At 34.8% G+C, this 19,321-nt stretch overlaps 1 protein-coding gene across 1 annotated transcript in view; it reads right to left on the bottom strand.

The window, feature by feature from the left end:
* Window positions 1–15,906: 15,906 nt before the first annotated feature.
* The window catches only part of SLC9B1 (solute carrier family 9 member B1), a 50,209-nt gene continuing 46,794 nt past the window's right edge, over window positions 15,907–19,321 (bottom strand). Inside the window, exons 11-13 of the mRNA XM_032466464.1 lie at window positions 18,472–18,580; window positions 17,789–17,925; window positions 15,907–16,249 (exon numbers count right to left, since the gene is read on the bottom strand). Of these exons, the coding sequence (XP_032322355.1) occupies window positions 16,037–16,249; window positions 17,789–17,925; window positions 18,472–18,580 (459 nt within the window). The 3' untranslated portion in view covers window positions 15,907–16,036. The remainder of the gene's footprint in view (window positions 16,250–17,788; window positions 17,926–18,471; window positions 18,581–19,321) is intronic.

Raw genomic sequence — 19,321 nt, forward strand, 5'->3', positions numbered from 1 at the left:
CCTCTGCCTTCTTTATATGTGAAGAAGGTTTGGGAGACAGACATATTTAATTCTTCTTCCAATAATCATCAAAGCTAAGTACCAGACACCACACTAAGCATGGTACCTGGATTTTTAGTTTATTACATGTAATGTCATTAGCTTCAATTACGTGATCTTGATTTTCTCTTGAACAATAGTAGGAATTTTAATTTTAGGGTTAGAAATGTAGGTGTGGTTTTGAGAAGTTTTACAAGGTATATGTCTAAAATTGTTACTTCTCTCTTCTCTCCTCACCTGTGAGTAGGGAGAAATATAATATTGCTCTCACTTTGGCTCTGGGGAAAAACCTTTCTCACCAGAAGTTTGAATATCCTGGTCTGTGGTCATAAAATACTTTTCTTTAAAAGCATTTCACTGCAAATCACAGCAGCATGGTTTTATACATGTTCTAGTGGTTCCTATTCTTACATTTTACAGGAGAAGGTAAAATTTCCCCCAAATGTGGAAACTAAAGTGAAATTATCAATGTTAAAATTTGTTAAGTGTAAGAACATTTACAAAATTGAAAACTATCATCTCATAAAAGGTAATTTTAACACCTCAAAAGTAAGAAGGTTATACTCTCAGAATAAAGTTTTTTCTCCCCACATTTTCAGTTGTTAAAATTTGTTAAAGCGTTGTGCCCAAATATTTTCCCATCTGTGCAAATTTTTCAGCAGCCTTGGGCTGTAGCAAGCTGTTATTTTAATAACCCCTTTACATAAGCATTATTACCAGTTGCTGTTACTTCCTCTTATAAATTCACAGAATTCTATCATGTCTGCCTTAAAAAAATGACATCTAATAGAAATCTAGCTGCATCTGAACTGATAAAACAAGATAACTTGGCTCTTGAAATATGTATCTTGGATTTCTAGAACCTTCGAGAAACATCTCTATTGTTACTGTCACATGGTGTTTTTGAAGACTGCTTCTCCCTAACCAGGGCACTTACTCATTGCTTGACTCAGCAGTTGAGCACAACCATTACATAAATAGGTATCCAAAACTGTTGAGCAGTCTTGAAATATTAGTGATTCATTCATATGGGTAATTAAGCAAGTTGTATTTTGAAAAGCATGTTATAGTTCAGCTTTGAGTTCAGTGTCTCATATGATGACTCATTAAATTGCTTTTGTATTTTGTAACCTAATTTGTTAATAAGTTTATGGGAAGCTAATTAAGCCAGCTGCTGATGTATATAGTTCCACCTTTCTTACTGTGATCCTACACTCTTCATTAGAAACGTGCTATTAGACTCTTCCTCTGCAAAGAGTTTTAAAGGTTTTAATGAGTTCTTAAATTTAGGTGAATATTTTATTTACTACTTAGCAGAAACATCTAGCTGCACTTTACCTGTTTAGAATTCAGTTGTGGCAGCATCACCAACCTGGAGAAGGCAAGGGGAGTTGTCACTAATACTCGACTTTATTTAGAAGTGAGTGCGCTCAGATCCCCATCTTCAGTGTCTACTTACTCTTCACACCTAATTCTAACAAGTTTGGTTATCTGATTTCTGTTTCTGAACAAATCATAAGTATCGGCATCGACAGGGTCCTGCTAGAGACAGGTAAACAATAAAGTGTGACAGCTGACAGCAGGGGAGGGAATCAGAAAATTTATATGAACACTAAAAGCCTAGCCGCTTGAGACCCTTTAATACAGGATCCTACACACTACAGTCCCTGAGAGCATCACTGTGATCAAGTTACATAAATGATGTTGAATGAATTTGAATCAAGATAAGTAGTACATGGTATTTAAGAAGGTAGGATATTCTGTTGCACTTGGTGATACCAATTTCCACATTATTGTTAAAAGCTTAATGTTTAAAGTGTATATCCAGGTGGAAATTTTATGCAGAAAACACTATGACTCATTCCTTGATATTTGGAGGCTTATCATAGGAAGTTTTTCATTCAGTGGAAATATTTTTCAAGTTTAATGACAGTAATTCACTGCATAATTTAATTTGTTAAAATAGGAGGAAGCTAAATAAAGGAACAGTGATTTAAACCACATAAATCAAGTTAGATGGCCTCTTCTACCTTAGGGAGGGTTACGAGTCATGTTTAAAAACCATTCAGCTGTAGTTCTGTGACTGCCTCACTGCCTTGCTGGCCATGCAGTCCCCTGGCACCAGAGGTGGGCTTGGAGGAGACTCTCTGAGCTGTCCTGTTTTAGCTGTGCTGCTGCATCTGAGGTTATGCTTCAGTTTGTCGTAACAGTCTTTCTGGAGGCTCACTTTATGTTCAGGGAGTCATCTATTATCTTTTGCAGAAATCCCAGTTTAATCGAGTCATGTTGTAGTAAGTATTATTTTAATATAGAAAGTAGACAATTCATATTAATTATTAGCAATCGTATTGTGTAATTTTACATTATGGTCTTGAAGGACACAGAAAAATCTGTTCAGAGAGGTGTATCTGTGTCTTTCAGTCAGAGATGATGTCACTAACTTCCCTTTGGTTTAAATGCTTGATTCTTGGCTTTACAAAAAGTGTATCTGTGACTCCATTCTCTTAGAACACTGTTGTCAAATAGATCAGCCACAGTATTTACAAATTACTGCTGTCTACTATAAAGCTGTAATTTTCCAAAATAATATAAAAGGGGAAAAGGGTAGCAAATTGCATAATTATAGAGATGAACCCTGTAATAGTGAGAAAAAAAGTCAACAAACAATTCACTAAATTTTCATATTTCCTGTAATTTTCCATTAGTACCCATCATACAGTCCTCTGCATTATCACACTAAAGATATGAATCAAGAACATCTAATCAATAAATTTAAGATAGAAGTACAGTCTTCAACTATGTTAAATGATGCCAAGAAATTAAGTAAGATGAAGATAGAAAGATGTTCACTTTAAAATTCTGCATGCAACTGTGTAGCAACACAATGGAAAATCTAGAGGAAATGGCTAATTTCCTAGAAAAACATAAATGATCAAAAGTGATCCAAGACAAAGTTTAAAATGTTAATAGCTCAATTATCAGATAGGAGTAGAAAAAGTGATTTTTTAAAAAATCCATAGTTTTAAAAGTACTAGGGTGACATGAAAGATGATTTCAATGTGATTTAAAGTATCCCAATTTTTTTTAAAAAGTAAAAACTCCCTAACTCATATAGCTAGTATAACATTAATATAAAAACCTGATAAACAAGACAAAAAACAAGAAAAAAACCATGATCAATATCATTTATACATATGGATGAAAATTCTAAATAAAAATTTAGCGCTATACCAAAAAAAAAAAAAAAAAAGGTTAATCACTATGGCAAAGAGGATCATATTCCAGGAATTGAAGAGTGTTTTAATTTCAGTAAATCTATTAACACAATCAGTTACACAAATGAATTAAAGAAAACATGATCATATCAATAGATGCTAAAAGGGCTATTAAGATTCAGTAGACATTCCTAATGATTCTTGAGTAAAATAGAAATTGAAGGAAACTATTTAAACACAATGAAGATTATTTATGAAAAGCTTACAAGTATTTAAAATCATAAGCTGTTTTAATCAAAATCAGGAACTAGTGGGAATGGCTACTGCCATTATTACTAAAGATTATCTTGGAGGATCCAGTGTCGATATGATTATATTCCTAGGAAACCACAGAGATTAGGAAAAACAAAGAGGGATTTTAGTAAGGTATTTGGAAACAAGATTAATATACAAAACTTAATAGCAATAAGCACCTTGAAGTCTAATGGGAGAAATATTTCATTCACAATAGGAAAAATAAAAAGAATAAATTTGCCAAGAAGGGTATAAGACCTATAAGAAAAAAGAAACAATCTATGAAAATGTCACTAAAAGTGATTGAACAAGATTTAAACATATGATACAATACTATTGTAAAAATATAAATCTCTTAAATTAATAAATTCAATAAAACTCATATTAGAATCACAAGAGTCTTTTAAAATTGGATTAAATTTTCAAACAAACAAACAAAAATGAGAAGAACTTTACTTTTACTCACCAGGTATCAGCACATACTATAAAGCCCTTGGAATCAAGTCAATATGATAAAAATAACTGCATTAAATAAGAATAAAGAAGACTGACAGAAAAGAATTGAGATGAAAATTTAATGTGTGACAAATGTCATGTTTTAATTCAAAGGGAAAACAAAATTGGATTCCCAATTTTCACTAAAGACTTTGATCAAAATTATTTTTTAAATTATTTTTTATTATTTTAGAAAGAGAGTTGGGATAGGGGGAAGAAAAGAAAATAGAAGACTAAAGACAGGGAAAACTATGTGATAAAAATTAACAATTTTTTTGTGACAAAAAAATAAAGTCTATCAATAATATGTAATAAACAGGGGAAATTGCCATGTGGGTTACAGACAAAGAGTTAATATTTATACTACTCCATATTATATGTGATGTGTAATGATACCATGCACTAGATGAGCACTTACAAATGGGCAAGGAAAAGGCAAACAAAAACATGGGCAAATAATATAAAGACATAACCACAGAAGAGAAAATCCAAATGACCAAAATGTATAAAACTCACTAGTAACCAGGGAAATACAAATTAAGCAGTAGAGGACTGTTACTTTGTACCCCATGAGACAGTCACATATCAAGAAGAGCTATACCTATCACTGGTGGGGATTTTGGAGGCTGGAACCAAGTTCTCTCATATGCTGGTGGTAAAGAAAAAATACAGATTATTACAGTCTTTTTGGAAAATAATTTGGGAACATCTGGGAAAAAATATATTCTTTATCATAGTAATCCTATAGAAATAGAATCAGCATGTATGCACACACATATAGACATTTATTGCAACATTGATCTTAATGGAAAATACACATATATTAGTTGACTAAGTATTTCTATGCAGTAGTGAAAAAAAACAAGATGCAGTATGGCATGATTAATCCTAACTTTGTGCGCTTGTATGTGTGTGTGTGTGTATATATATGTTTTATATATTCTTATTTTGGGTAGTGTATGTGTGTATGTATATGATTTTATGAACATGAAGAAAACTGTTGATGATATATTCTAATGGGGATGACATCATTTGTCTGGAGATGGTAGGCAGAGTAAAGATCAGAATTTGGGTAGGAAGCAGAGGAAAAGGAGAGAGAAAAGAGTAAGCAAACAAAAAAATTATAAATTCCATGTATGATATCCATTTTCAAATTATATAAATTAAACGTGCGTATACAATAAGAAAGTTTAAAACATTAATTGGATTTGATATAATGGTCATTGATGACCTTACCCAGAGCAGTTTTAGTTAAATGGAAGCAAAGAATAAAGTAAAATTCTTACTAGAGCAGTTTGAATAATAAATAAATAGTAAGACAGTGGACTACTATAAACTGAAACTTTACCAAAATAATAAAAAGCAAAATATAATAAACAATGATGAGCAAAAAAAGAGCTAAAGAAAGTCACTCTATGTTATGTATACGAAGCAAAGGTGGCCTCTTTATATTGGCTCATGGGTGGTTCATTTCTTCACAGCAAGCTGAGACCCATTAGCTCAAATACCCATTGGGACCAAACCAAAAGTTTACCCATCCACTTGTTTTAAATATAGTCCAAACAGATAGATTTTTAGCTATTTAGAGCTTGCCTGCTTTACCTACTCTGTGAAACTGTGTCCAAAAATCTGTTCACCTCAGAAATAATATGCCTTAGGCTAGAGACTCTAAGCTGCTCCTGCCTTTTGGAATTCTCTATCCCAGAGACTCCTGCCATGCTGCTGAGTGACATCAGACATCAGCCCCCTGGACATAAAACCTCTGTCTCTGATGCCTCTATCCTGCAGTACCGTTGCCCTTCTCCTCTTCTGGATGGTGGCCCTATGCCTTAAGCTTCTGGAAGGTCTCATGCTGCTACAGCCTTTCCTAGCATAAACCTGTTGAAGTATTACCCAAATAAAGCCTGTGTGTGCTACTGCCACCTCATGGCCATAGCTTTTTCCTTGATCAGCCCCGAAATGCTCAAACTCACCACCAGCCTTACACTACATAATAATAAAAGTAAAAATTTACCAGTAAGGTATACAAATTCTAAAATTGTAGATAGCTAATAGAGCTTCAAAATAAAGTCAAAATGAATAGAATTACAAAGAGTAACTGACAAATCCACAAATACAGTGAGAAATTTTAACACATCAGTTTCAGTAGTTGACTAAGTGGACATAAAATTAGTAAGGCTATACAGATGATAGAGAACTATAATCACCAATAAAGAATCCCTGTTCTTTTCAAGCATACTTGAAATATTTATAAAAATTGACCAAATATTAGGCCTAAAGGCATCAAACTTTTAAACTGAAATACAGAGTACAAAGCACTATTATTAGAAATCAATAACAAAAGGTTATCCAAAGGAGATTTTAAATTTTTAGAAATTAAAAACAGACTTCCAAATAATTCATGGAAACAAGAAGTAGTTAAAATAAAAATTAGAACATATTTAAAACTGGATGAAGACGAAAAGGCAGCAGATCAAGCTGAAGCAGTTCTTAGATGGAAATTTACCAGAAGCAATGCACATTCCTGGGAAGGACAGCAGGCTCCATTCGCAGTCTGCCCAGAATCTATATTAGCTCTTTACTCTCTGTCATAACATAGTCCAAATAAAGCTGGACTGCCTGGACATTCTGTAGAACATCACATTTGTTTATTATGTTGGTCAGTTAAAACAGACTGGGTGAGTAAGAGGCAGTAAGTATGTTGGACTTCTGGGACACATGAGTCCTTGAGAGTAAGAGAAAACTCTCTGAAGATTAAGGGGCCTGCCACATCAGTGAAGATTTTAGGGGGTCCAGTAGTCTCAGTAAGCTTAAAATAAAGAACAAATTGCTGCATGTTGCATCCCCACCATGAAGAAGGAAGCACAATACCTCACGGGCCTCTGGGTTTTGGAGGTAGCATATTCCATAGTTAGGTATACGGCTCTGACACATATGCTGAGTGACAAAGAGGCTGCCAGCTCTGACAGGAGCTTGGAGCAGGAAAGTACTCTCCAGCCGGTTCAGGCTACAGTACCAGCAGCCCCTACCATCTGGGCCATACAGTGCAGCAGACTCTCTGATATTCTAAGTGTTTGCAGTGGCAAGTGACATCATGTGGAGTTTATGGCAAACCTCAGTAAAAAAATTACAACATAATCCTATGGGGTTTTCTAGCAAGGCCATGCTATCTGTTGGATAAGTATATACCATATAATCACATAGCATAATTATATACTGTAATAGTTCCAGGTGTGCTACTGGATCCACCTGACAACGGGCATTAAGAGACCACGTGGCTAGAACTTCCCATCACAAGCTTGGCTTTGTTAGACCTGCCAAGGCACAAGGACAAGCTGGCCTAGTAGCAATCCATCATAAGATGAAATAGCACATAAAGGATTGGGCACGAGAAGGAACAGGGCACCGTGAGCAGTATGACTAAGTGGCCCAGGTCCCCATATCATCAAAAACTGTTGCAATAGTTTCTGTTCCTCAGCTTGCAACTATGGTTGTATAGGTGGGTCCCAAGTTGCTTAAGGAGGAAAAAAGCTAAATTTGGTCCATTGAAAGGCCATCTCAAGATGTGGATGGAAGCCAAAATTGGATGGCTGCCTACTTTAGCTCTGGAAAGATAGCAGTAAGATGAAATTATCCCAATAGGCAGAACTTCGAACTGTGCACCTTGTCATTCATTTTGCATGGAGAGAGGAGTGGCCTGAGGCTAGAATGTATTCAGATTCATGGTCAAATGGCTTGGCTGGTAGGTGACAAGTTGGAAGGAGAAAGTTTGGAAGATTGGAGATGAAGACACCTGGGTAAGAGGCATAGGGAGAGACCTATGGGAACAGACAAAAATTATGAAGATTTTATATCACATGTTAACTCCCACAGAGGGCATCTACCAACCACCAGTAGACAAAATGATTCATCCAGCTGATGTCAGCCAGCCTCTTCCATTTGGTCACCTTAGTACTGGCACCATTGGTACATAAATATAATGAGGGAGTGGAGGCTAGGCAGAGGCCCAAATAGCAGAAGTTCCCACTAAAGAAGGCTGATCTAACCATGCTGCTGCTGAATGTCCAATCTACTAGCAACAGAAAGCCACAATGATGCCTCAATATGATACCATTCTTCAAGAAGACCATAGAGTCACACAATGTAATTTGAGTACATCGGATCCCTTCCATACAGGAAGAACAATTCATCCTCACTGGAACTGATGCTCATTCTACGTATGGGTTTGTCTTTCCTTCTCACATGGCCTCAATCAGCACCAGAATGACCCATCAACATGGAATCCTGCACATCACTGCATTGGTTCAAGGAAGGCTCTTCACAGCACAGCAGTTGCAGCTGTGGACATTTGACAATGTGATTCAGTGATTCCCATCATAAAACATAACAACCAGAAGCTGTGAAACTGATACAATGATGAAAAAACCTTAGAAGCTCTTCAAAGGTATAAGGATGGGTCATCAGCATACAGGCTAGATCAATGACCATTATATAATCCCATATCTCCAGTAGAAAAAGAATCAATGGTGGAAGAATCAGTGGCACATTTACTATAAGTTCCAGTGATCTTCCTGGAAATTTTTGCTTCTTATTCCTGTACTTCAATGCTGTTACAGAATAGAAGCACAGAGGAATGTGTCTGACACCCAAGTGGTACACTAGGGTATCTCTAGGTAAAATCGTGTTCCATTTTAATGGCTCAATTTAAGTAGACAAGGGTATTAGCCATGGTTGAGCATTCAGTTGAGGGGGAATGGTGACCTGAGCTCAAACCACTCAGGGGTGATGATCTGGGTCACTCCACGAGTTAGTGACCTGGACCAGCAGAGGCGCTAGCTAAGGAAGAGAGGAATGTAGAACAGACAGCACGTGGATAGCAGAGAAGGGAGATGATCAGTTGAGGGTGCAAGATCAGCAGCAGAGCTAAGGAGCTATATAGTTCATTGTATAACCAGCAATTACCAGTTGGCAGAGGGAAAGGGGAAGAGAATGATAAAGGTAGGGGAGTAAGATTTACAAACTATTACATATGAAATAAATAAGCTAAAAGAATATATTATACAGCAATACAGCCAATATTTTGTACTAATTATAAATTGAATATAATCTATAAAATTTTGAATCACCATGTTGTACATCCCAAACAATATAATATTAGAAATCAATTATACTACAATGAAAAAAAAGAAATTCTGGAAAAACTATATTCCAAAGAAAAGAAAAAAAATGTAATGTAATGCCTGCTAAAGACATGGAGCAAAAAAAGACAATTTCAAAAATGAAATTGAGTTTTAAAGACACTAAAGCTAACACCCTATCCAAGGAGTGTTTATAGGAATTTAGGACAGCTACCCTTGGCAGAATGGGTATTGAAATATACTTTCATGTATTGAAATATACTTTTATGTATTGAAATACACTTTTAAAAAAATCCAAGATGTTTCCAATTTGTGTAATATTTACTTGGAGCCATCAGGATATTGGGATGGGGTTGGGGGAAGCAGCTTCTAGGGTTAAGAAGAGAGAGAGCAGAGCCCCCAAGGAGAGAAAGGAGAAAAGAATGCTTCATGAAAGGTTAGGATTCAAGAGATGTGCTATGCAGTCCCAGCCCAGAACTCTGGCAAGGACACTGCTTGTGCCTCCAGGAGCTGTTTGACACAGAACCATTTCCCCCACAAGCCTGCATGTGAGTAGGAACAGCTACTTCCTTTGCCTCAGACCCTTGCCCAGCAGCTGTCCCTCTACTGTATTAATGGGAGCCTGCATGGCCTGTGCTCTGAGCCTTCACACATCAAACTATCTCACACGTCAAACTGTCTGGCCCCTAGGAAACATGCTTTCATGTGCTGGGTCCCGTGTGTGCCCTCAGGGAACCACCAGACAATAAGGGGATTGACTGAGAGAAGACCCCTGCGCTGTGGGACTGCACTGGGCACTCTACAGTGCCTTGAACTGGGGACAGGAGGAAGCAGACATCCTTGTTAGAAAAGAAACCAAACTGCGGTATTGAAGGTCTTCGTTATTGAAGGTCTTCGTTACTTAAGGAAAATTGAGATTTAAAAAACAAAATCACAAAGTGAATTCATCTAAAAAGATGGAAAGAAATGAATGTTTGTGACTTTAAAAAGAAATGACAAAGTATGAAACAGTCTGTCTTAGCTTATGTTTAGAGTAGGCTGTGAATGCAACTCTTTTTAAATTCTTTGAACTAACAAAGAATAAATCAAATGTTGACTTGGCAGGCATAATTTTTCTGAATAGATTGTCTGATAGTATATTACGACATCCTTGATTTCACTTTTGACTTTCATAGCACAATCAGAAAAAGAACTTTTTTTGTGTGAAAGACAAGGACCATAAAGCTACTAAAACTAAAATATTCTGGTATTAGCAGATAAACAGATAAATAGTGGAATACAATAAAATTTCAGAAATAGACTCAAGTATATATGAAAATTTAATACATGATAAAAAAGACACCTCAAATCACAGGGAGAAAAAAAGTCTATTTTAACAAATGGTACTTAATATGGTTGAATTGTCCCCCAAAAGATACGTTAAATCCTAACCCTCAGTACCTCAGAATGTGACCTTATTTGGAAATAGGGTTATTGCAGATGTAATTAGTTAAGTTGAGGCCATACTGGAGAAGACTGAGTCCCTAACCCCATATGACTGGCGTCATGATAAGAAGGGGAAATTTGGACACAGAAACATGCACAAAGCAAGGATGGCGCAGACACACAGGGAGAACCTCATGTGAAGATGGGAGCAGAGACTGGAGTGATGAACCCATAAGCCGAGGAACGCCTGGGACTACAATAAGCTGGAAGACACAAGGAAAGATCCCTCCTGGAGGCTTTTGGGAAACAAGGCTCTGTGGCCACCTTGACTTTGGACTTCCAACCTCCAGAACTGTGAAAGAATGTTTCTGTTTTGCAAGCCACCTAGTTAGTGGTACTTCATTTTGGCAGTGCTACCGAACTAATACAACATCAGATAACTAGATGATCATTTGCAAAAATTTAACGTTGAATTTATATCCCACCTTTTGTATCAGGATACATTAGACGTGCACTAGAGAAGTAAAAGGGAAAAATAAAAGCATACAGTGCTAGGGGGGAAAATGATTGATCTCCTTCCTAACTATGAATCAGCATCTAGAAGCATGAAGAAAAAGATTCACATATTCAACTATATGAAAAGAAAACTCTTCTGCTTAACAAAAAGAAGCACTACTAGCAAAATAAAAGATAAAAGAAAAAGTGGAGAAAATATTTGCAATTTATATCACAGATAACTGTTATCTCCTACATAAAGATCTTTAATAAAACAGAAAACAGAAATACCCAAAATCTGATGAATGGATACAGGACATGAACAGATGGTTTACAGAAAAAACAAAGGAAAATAGCCTTTAAAGCTATGAAAAGATGTCCACTCATAAACATAGGAACTTATTTTAAAATTACACTGAAAAACCATCTCTCATTTATCATTTACTGGCAAAAATCCCAAAGTTTGACAGTAAATGCTCTTGGTGTGACCCTAGAAAAGACTGCCCAAGAGCGTGTGCGCGTGCACCCCCCCCCCCCCCACATACCAAAAATACTTGCATTCATTCACTGTAGGATTTTTTATAACAGCAAAAGACTGGAAAGAATCTTCATCAGTAGACTGCATAAACTGTAACAGAGCCACAATGCAGTACTACTCAGTGGTAAACAGAAATGAGGACAATTTCTACGTACTGACGTGGGACAGAGAAGTTTATACAGAATGCTGCCACTTGTGTACTTAGAGAGGGATAAATTTCAAAGATACGTGCCTGTTTATATTTGCTAAAAGAAATACTGGAAGAAGAAACCAAAAACTAAATAAAGGAAATGGGGTAGAATTCTTAAGGGACAGGAAAAGAAGCAAGAGTTCTCTAAAACTAACTTCATACACATTGGACTTTCAAATCATATCAATGTTTTACATATTTCAAATTTATACTTATATCTTGTTTAGAAGGAAATCTTAGAACTGAAAGCAAATGGAAATAAACAAATAGAGCGGTATCTCAAAATATGTGTATTTTGGTAATTACATGAAGAATTACATCAAGTAACTTTAAAATTCAGTACTCTTATTGAATATCTTTGATGAGTTATAGCCTAAGAGCAAATTGAACTATAAAATATCTTTAATTCAGTAGTTTATTGTAAGTAATAATATTGGTATTGTTATTTTGAATTTTTAATATTATAAGATAAAGCTAATTAATATTATATTAATATTATTAGGAATCAAGATATTCATTATAAGACAAAAAAGATAAAAGAAGTTAGGCAAAAGCCCTATAATGATACATTTGACTTAGAATTATCAACTTGATCTCATGTCTTTTATAGATTTTTAAAAATGATTTAAAAACTATGACTTAGGAAACTTTAACATATCTAGTTTTTTACAGAACCTATGTCCTGTAACTGCAGTTTTATATGACATTCACTTTTTCTCTTCATTAATCAGCACTGAAGGGATTTTGACTAAATATAATCAGTGCTAATGAATTATATTCTAAAATCATCAGTAATATTAAAAACAGCACTGTTTTTATTCTGCAGTTCATACTGCAAGTGTAATGATTGCCAAAACATATATTTCTTAGCAATATTTACTGAAAAGGTCTAGATGCAATGATACTCCAGTGGTAGTGAACAGTTTTGGACTCCAGTTTGGTTTCAACATACCTATCCTCATGGAAAGGTACCAGTGTCTTTTGGAGAATAGCTGATTCCAGGTCTGGAGTAGGGAAAATGCAATATGAATCTGGACAGCTTGCTAGGCCTGAAAGGAAGAAAGCATTCAAACATTATGGCACCATGTCCACAGAGTGCAGAAACAAGTGTGAAGGAACCCAGGGGCCATATCTGGGACAAGCTGAAAATCAAGAAATAAACAATGATGGGCTGAGACACACTGCATATTTAAAAAATCATGAGTTGGGCTGCAAAGAATACAAGGGACTTCTGGCACTGGTGGTGATGATGTAGCAGCTAGTACCAAGCAATCAGCAGCCACAGACAACTACAAAACCGGACACGCCTCCTTCAGGCTACTTCATGGCAGCTAGCCCAGACTCAGAGCCGTGCTGCAGGCATCCTCCTAGTTGCTCATCTAAGACCAAGTTGTCGCTGGACTGCTCAGGGTGCCGGATCTCATCCATTGCTAAATAGGCCCGGTGGTCTCTGTCCAGTTGCTCCAAAACGTTTAGTATTACAAGTCTAGCTTCTTTATAGTTCCCACAAGTCACGTCAATAGCGTTGCTAACACATCAACACAGACAGTGGGTCCAAAACTGCAGCAACTGCTGCTGCAGCTATTCCTGCTGTCCATACTCCTCCAAAGTATAAACATGCTGTGGGAGTCTGCAGGCTTCAGTATTTTAATTCCCAGCCACAAGTTACTATGCGGCAGATTGCTGTTCATGTACAAGGTCAAGAGCCTTTGACTGTTTCCATGTTGGCATTTGCCCCTCCCCAAGTATAAAAGCAAATTTGGGTGAATTCCTCTTTCCCCTTATTAAAGACACGCACACTAGTCTTGCTGGTAAAAATCACTGGGATGTTGTTGGAAGTTGGAATAATTCAGAACTTCTTCATATGCTTGAATCTCCAGAATCTCTCTGTTCTAAGGCTGACGAAGCTTTACTGTACTATAAACACACAAAGTTGAAGAGGCTGCCCAGGAAGCAGTTAACAGTGCCACTGGGGTTCCAACTGTTTAAAATTGACCAGGGATCATGAAGAGAAACTTGTGTTTCACCACAGAAAAATGTCTAAACATCAAAAACTTAAATAATATAGAAAAATTACAAAATATAAATTTAAAAAGGAAAAACAAACTTTGAACTTTATGCACTGAGCAAATGTCAGGTCTAGCAAACATAATGCTAGTCCTAGATTACTTACTTGTTTAAACATACACACAAAAAACGCAAAAGAATCAGCAAAATATAAAAAACAATTGAATGTTTTATAGACCCTGAGGAAAACAATTTTCAGCAGAGCACAAAATTTAAAATGTCCCTTTAATTTTATAATTTTTTTTACTGTGAAATGGCTAAGAATGTCACTTCTGTTTTAAATAACAAAATTGATAATGGAGCAAGGAAATCTAACTTGTATTATAAAATTCTTGCTTTAATAAAAATTCCTTAAACAGCAGAAAACAAATTATCAAAGAATCAAAGACACACTTGATAAATTTATGAAGAACAATATTCTTGTATTTATCTGTTTAAATACTCCGAACATTTGAATACTGTATACATTGTTAACTGGTTGTAATTTTTAAATGACATTAATTAATTTATATAAAAGAATTTTTCTAAGTAGAAAATTTTAAATTCATATTAAGCATGGATACCTGTAAGACTACCTTAAAAAGCAGAATGTTTTGGTCTAATGAACATATAAAACAAATTTAATACATTAAATTTAAGAAAAAAATCTATAAATCACAAAAATGACAGTTTTCCCTGAATTAGAAACATATGTCCTCATTCTGGATATGATTTATCTTCTATTAAGATCAATTTTTTATTTTAAAATCTAATCTTGTAAATATAAGACACAATCTTATGAATGTAAATATATTTTCATTTTGTTACTAGTACAAATGATATGCCCTCATGATTTAAACATTAGTCAAAACATTGGTGCAGTTTAAATTTTTAAAATTTTAGTACTAGAATTAAAATAGTTGAAAATGAGGCATAGGGTCACAAATGTGCCAAGCTGTAAAAGGACAGATGGAAATGCTATTAGAACAGTAGCTAGTTTATCTTCTCCCAAAATTATCTGGGTGTGTTTGAACTTTTGGCAGTTCTAGCAATGTATTTTGTGAAAGGTCTCAGGCTTAGTAGGAATAGATACATAATTTTGGTTGCCTTAAATTACAGTTGTGTTACTTTGTAAATTCATGTGTAAATTCATATTTTGTGCTATTTTAATACCTTGCTTATATAGAAGAGGGAGGAGAGAAACCAAAGTAATGTTTAGTCCCTATATTTGGCTTTTGCCAAAGAAATCTGAACAATTTCTAGGAGGCCATTCATGAAGGCTATTTGAGAAGATATTTTACATGACCCTTCTAACTTTAAAATAAAGAACCTTGAAAATCAACTGAAACTGCATTTTGCTTGTGATGGATTCTATATAGAGCAGATTTCATCAGCCAGAATTTAAAGGTGATACTGTATCACTAAGAAAAAAAAGTCTCATGTGGACAATAGTCAACTAGTCTTTCATTTTTGCAGACTGACTTTAATTCCTACATTGTTTTATACTAACTGAAAAATTATAATTCATTTCCACTTGTGATTTAATTCTATATCTGCAAATAAATATTACAGATATGTTTCGTTTAAAAACTATTTAACCAGACTGTCATTTTAAGGGTCTGCAGAAGAAATGTAAGTCTAACTTTGGTTCTTTTACTTAACGTATTTATTCAGATAGTCACTAAAATCAGAATTTAAAATGCACTTGGTTGACCCATTTAAAGTTGGTATGTTTTATTCTTGTCATTTTTTTCCCCTTTTCTGGTGACCTTCTTAATTGAATTATTAACCTGATAGTTCTACTTCTCCTATTTAGAGACTTATCTTACCTTATCTTTCTGTTATTAGGTTCATTTAATTTTAAAATTATGCTTAGTTTGCATTATGGCAGCAAATCCAGCCTAATGGATTCTTTAAAATTTCAGTATTTATAAATTTACTTTGTTCTTGAAATACATAAATACTAAGAAGGCATTCTATTTTTATTATTTTTATTAAATTTACTTTGGAATAAAAAGTCATAGGAAAGTCTGTAGTAAAATCATATATTTATTAAATCCTTGGTTCTATGTACAGTCTCCACATATTTGAACCTTTTAATTTTTCTCTCATGTAAGAGAATTCATTAAGAGAAACAGGCAGGTGACGGCAAGTCAACTTTTTAATGTAATTCTAATTCTGACAATTCCACTTTCATTTTGCTTGGGTCACGGCGAGTAAGTACTTTGGGCCCCAGAATGCCAATAATTACAGCGCCATTTGGAGCTGTGATCAAGATGGCTAGAAAAGCTATTGTCATCACATCCCTCGAATATGGTTCCAAATGAGGTGCGCTGATTCTTGCTCTTTCTAGAGCCAGAGGACCTAATACAGCCTATATTTAGAGGAGAAAAAGATGAAGCATAAAGAAAAATGTTAAATGGAGTTAACATACAACAAAAGTAAACAGTTCTGTTAAAACAAACAGAAAACCTAGTACCAGACTACTAGAAAGGAGACAAGACTTAAAGTGCTGAAGAATTGTCATAAATTACTCATCAATTCTATGTTCTTCTTAGCAAATATATCTGGAAGGAGAGTGAAATAGTGACAAACCAGTGTACAGACATTTTGGGGCTGATTTTGTGTTCTTGTCATCTCAGCATTCCCCTGTTTAAATTTCTTTTTTGAGTGCTCACATTACCTTCAGAAGCTCAGGACTTCTAACTGAACCAGGGTTATGCTTATTTGCCTCTACCTATACCACCAGGTTCTTGGCTGCAAAAAGACAACACAAATGCTAAGGTTTCTTATGGTTCTCTAGGATTTTGCTGTCCATCTTCTTGTTCTTCCTACTGGGAGGCAGTGTGATATAGTAAAACTGACAAGTTTGGAATCTATACGCTGGGCACTGAGAGATTATAAAGTAACTTGCCTAAGGTTATAGGCAAATAACATGGTATTCAAAACACGCAGCCTAGTCCCAGGGATCTACTTTTTTAACCAAGACATATAAAGAGTTTTGTTGCATGGAAACTCAAGAGCCAATGTTTTGGAATAACAATGGAGAAAAGAATTTCAGGAAATCAAGACATTATGTTGCCAGGGTAAGCAGGCTGACAATAAGTAGCAATACCTTATCACTGAATCAGAAAGCAAAACTACAAGGTCTTCCTTTTTGTTCATTCTGTCATTCATCTTTCATTCTTGTAGGCATGCAGTGCTTATTTATTGTGTACCTCCTGCATGCTAGGCATTGTGTTAAGTGTTAGCAGAAAAATAACAAAAAAACCAGACACTGTTCTTATCCTTCCTGTATAGTCTAGAGGAGAGAATCAGTCATTAATAACATAGTCATACAAATTAAGTACGTAATTAAAAATAATATATGTACATTCATGTACGGTAGAGTGGGTGGCAGGGGTAGGAAAGATATATTTTAAAAAGAATTATATCTTGTAGTAACCTATAATGAAAAAGAATATGAAAAGGAATATATGTATGTACGTGTATGACTGAAACATTATGCTGTACACCAGAAATTGACACGTTGTAACTGACTACTTCAATTAAAAAAATAAAAAGAATTAATGTGTCTCTACTTTAAAATAATAACATTTAGCTCTATAATGTTCAGCAAAATGTAAAAATTCCAATTTTCAGATAGACTCATTGTATATATTGGTAAAATAGAAAAATGTTTTTAAAGTTTAGGAAGTATTTGTCATTAAAAGCACACTTTTCAATTTCAGAAAAATTCCTTTTAGAACTGAGTTTTTAAAAAATTACATTAATTTTAGTGAGTACTTATGCTCAATCAAGGATTTTAAAAGTAAGGCTAATACCCCACATTTGGTGACTAAAGTAACACTTTTCATTTAGAATTAAAAAAAATCAACATTAAAATTATCAGAATGATTTAATATGTTCTTACCTGGACTGTAGCTTTGGGCATCCACGATAAAGCAATAAATATTTTCTCCTTAAATTTAAAGCCAGTAAAACACGTCAATACAAATGTAAAAGAAATTCGAACCAATAATGCCAAACTCAAGGTAGTAACACAAATGCCTACAACAGATAAAAACAAACATAAGAAACACAGTATTTGGGAAGAAGTGGTTCTTTATGCCTAGAGATATGACTTGCAAAAGGGTTGAAAGCATTTTAAGGTTATTGTCTCTTTATACCTTTATTTTTTAAGTAAAAATAATAATCATAAAAAAACAAATATGACTGAGGTTTCTATGTAAAGTGCAAGAGATAACCTGATGGTGGAGTATAATGAAAAATAAGATAGGGTATATTTATTTAATTTTGAGCTAACAGACTTTGAACTTTTACTATAAATGAAAGCATTCAAAAGGTACTGATGGTATCCACTATTTCCCCTCAGAAAAGAATTCTAATCTTCATTTCCTTAGATCACTCAGGGAAGATATTCAGGGTTGTTTTTTGTTACAAAGAGCATACATGGTAAGGAAGAATAAATACATGTTACAACACGAGCTTCTGAAGAAGGTCCTTATAGCATATTATAAATAAAAATAAAAATTATTCAAAGTTTTCTTAAATATTTTCAAATCTTCTATTTTCTGTGGTTCTAATCATTCTTACCAATAGCATTTGACTGAAGAGAGATAACAGATACTTCTGCTCCAACCAAACCAAAAAGAAGGGGTTGAAAAATATTCCATGCAGTTCCAATAATTTTTTGGACTTTAATCTGTAGAAAAGAGTAATACATTTTCAGTTATTGTGACACATAAAAGTATTGGCAATTCAGAAGTTTAAAGTCTCTCTTAACGTTTAATAAACTTAAGATATTATATTTGTAGAAGAAATGTTAAAACAATAAAAATTAATTGAGTGGGTTAATTCTTTTACACAAACACTTAGGTAGAAATTTGATTAAAAGAAATCTACAAAGCAATAAAGTAAAATATCTTTTGGTAAATTTGTCATGGAACAATTAAGGTCTTTGGATTTCCATACATGTCATGACGGTGCAGTTAAGAGTTCTAGCTTTTCTTTGTAAGGCAACTGAACAGAGATAGAACCTAATTATGCCTGGTGAGAACATACTGAAGATCATTCACACATTTCAGCTCTCAGAAGGGAGTTGGGAAGACCTCCACTAGTAATTATTCTGGGACCCAATCCCAGGAAAGTGAATCCTGATATGTCCTAACCTACTGGGAAAAAAAAATTCTGGTAATCTGTTAGGCCTACTTCCAAAGGACCTACATACAATGCAAGTTTAAAGTTATTTTCTCCTTAAAAACCAAATCAAAACATGTAATAGAGTCTTAATTGGTTGCTGCGCAGCTTCCCTTTCTGGGAATAATCCCTCCCAGTGCTACTTCCACAACTACGTCCTTACAGGAAATGCCCCTACTGACATAACAGTACTCTGGCTCTTCTCCGGGAATTTGGATGAAGAGATTTTTAATCTCAGTCTGGGTTT

Source organism: Camelus ferus, chromosome 2 (genome assembly GCF_009834535.1).
Source record: "Camelus ferus isolate YT-003-E chromosome 2, BCGSAC_Cfer_1.0, whole genome shotgun sequence".
Taxonomy (NCBI): Eukaryota; Metazoa; Chordata; class Mammalia; order Artiodactyla; family Camelidae; genus Camelus; species Camelus ferus.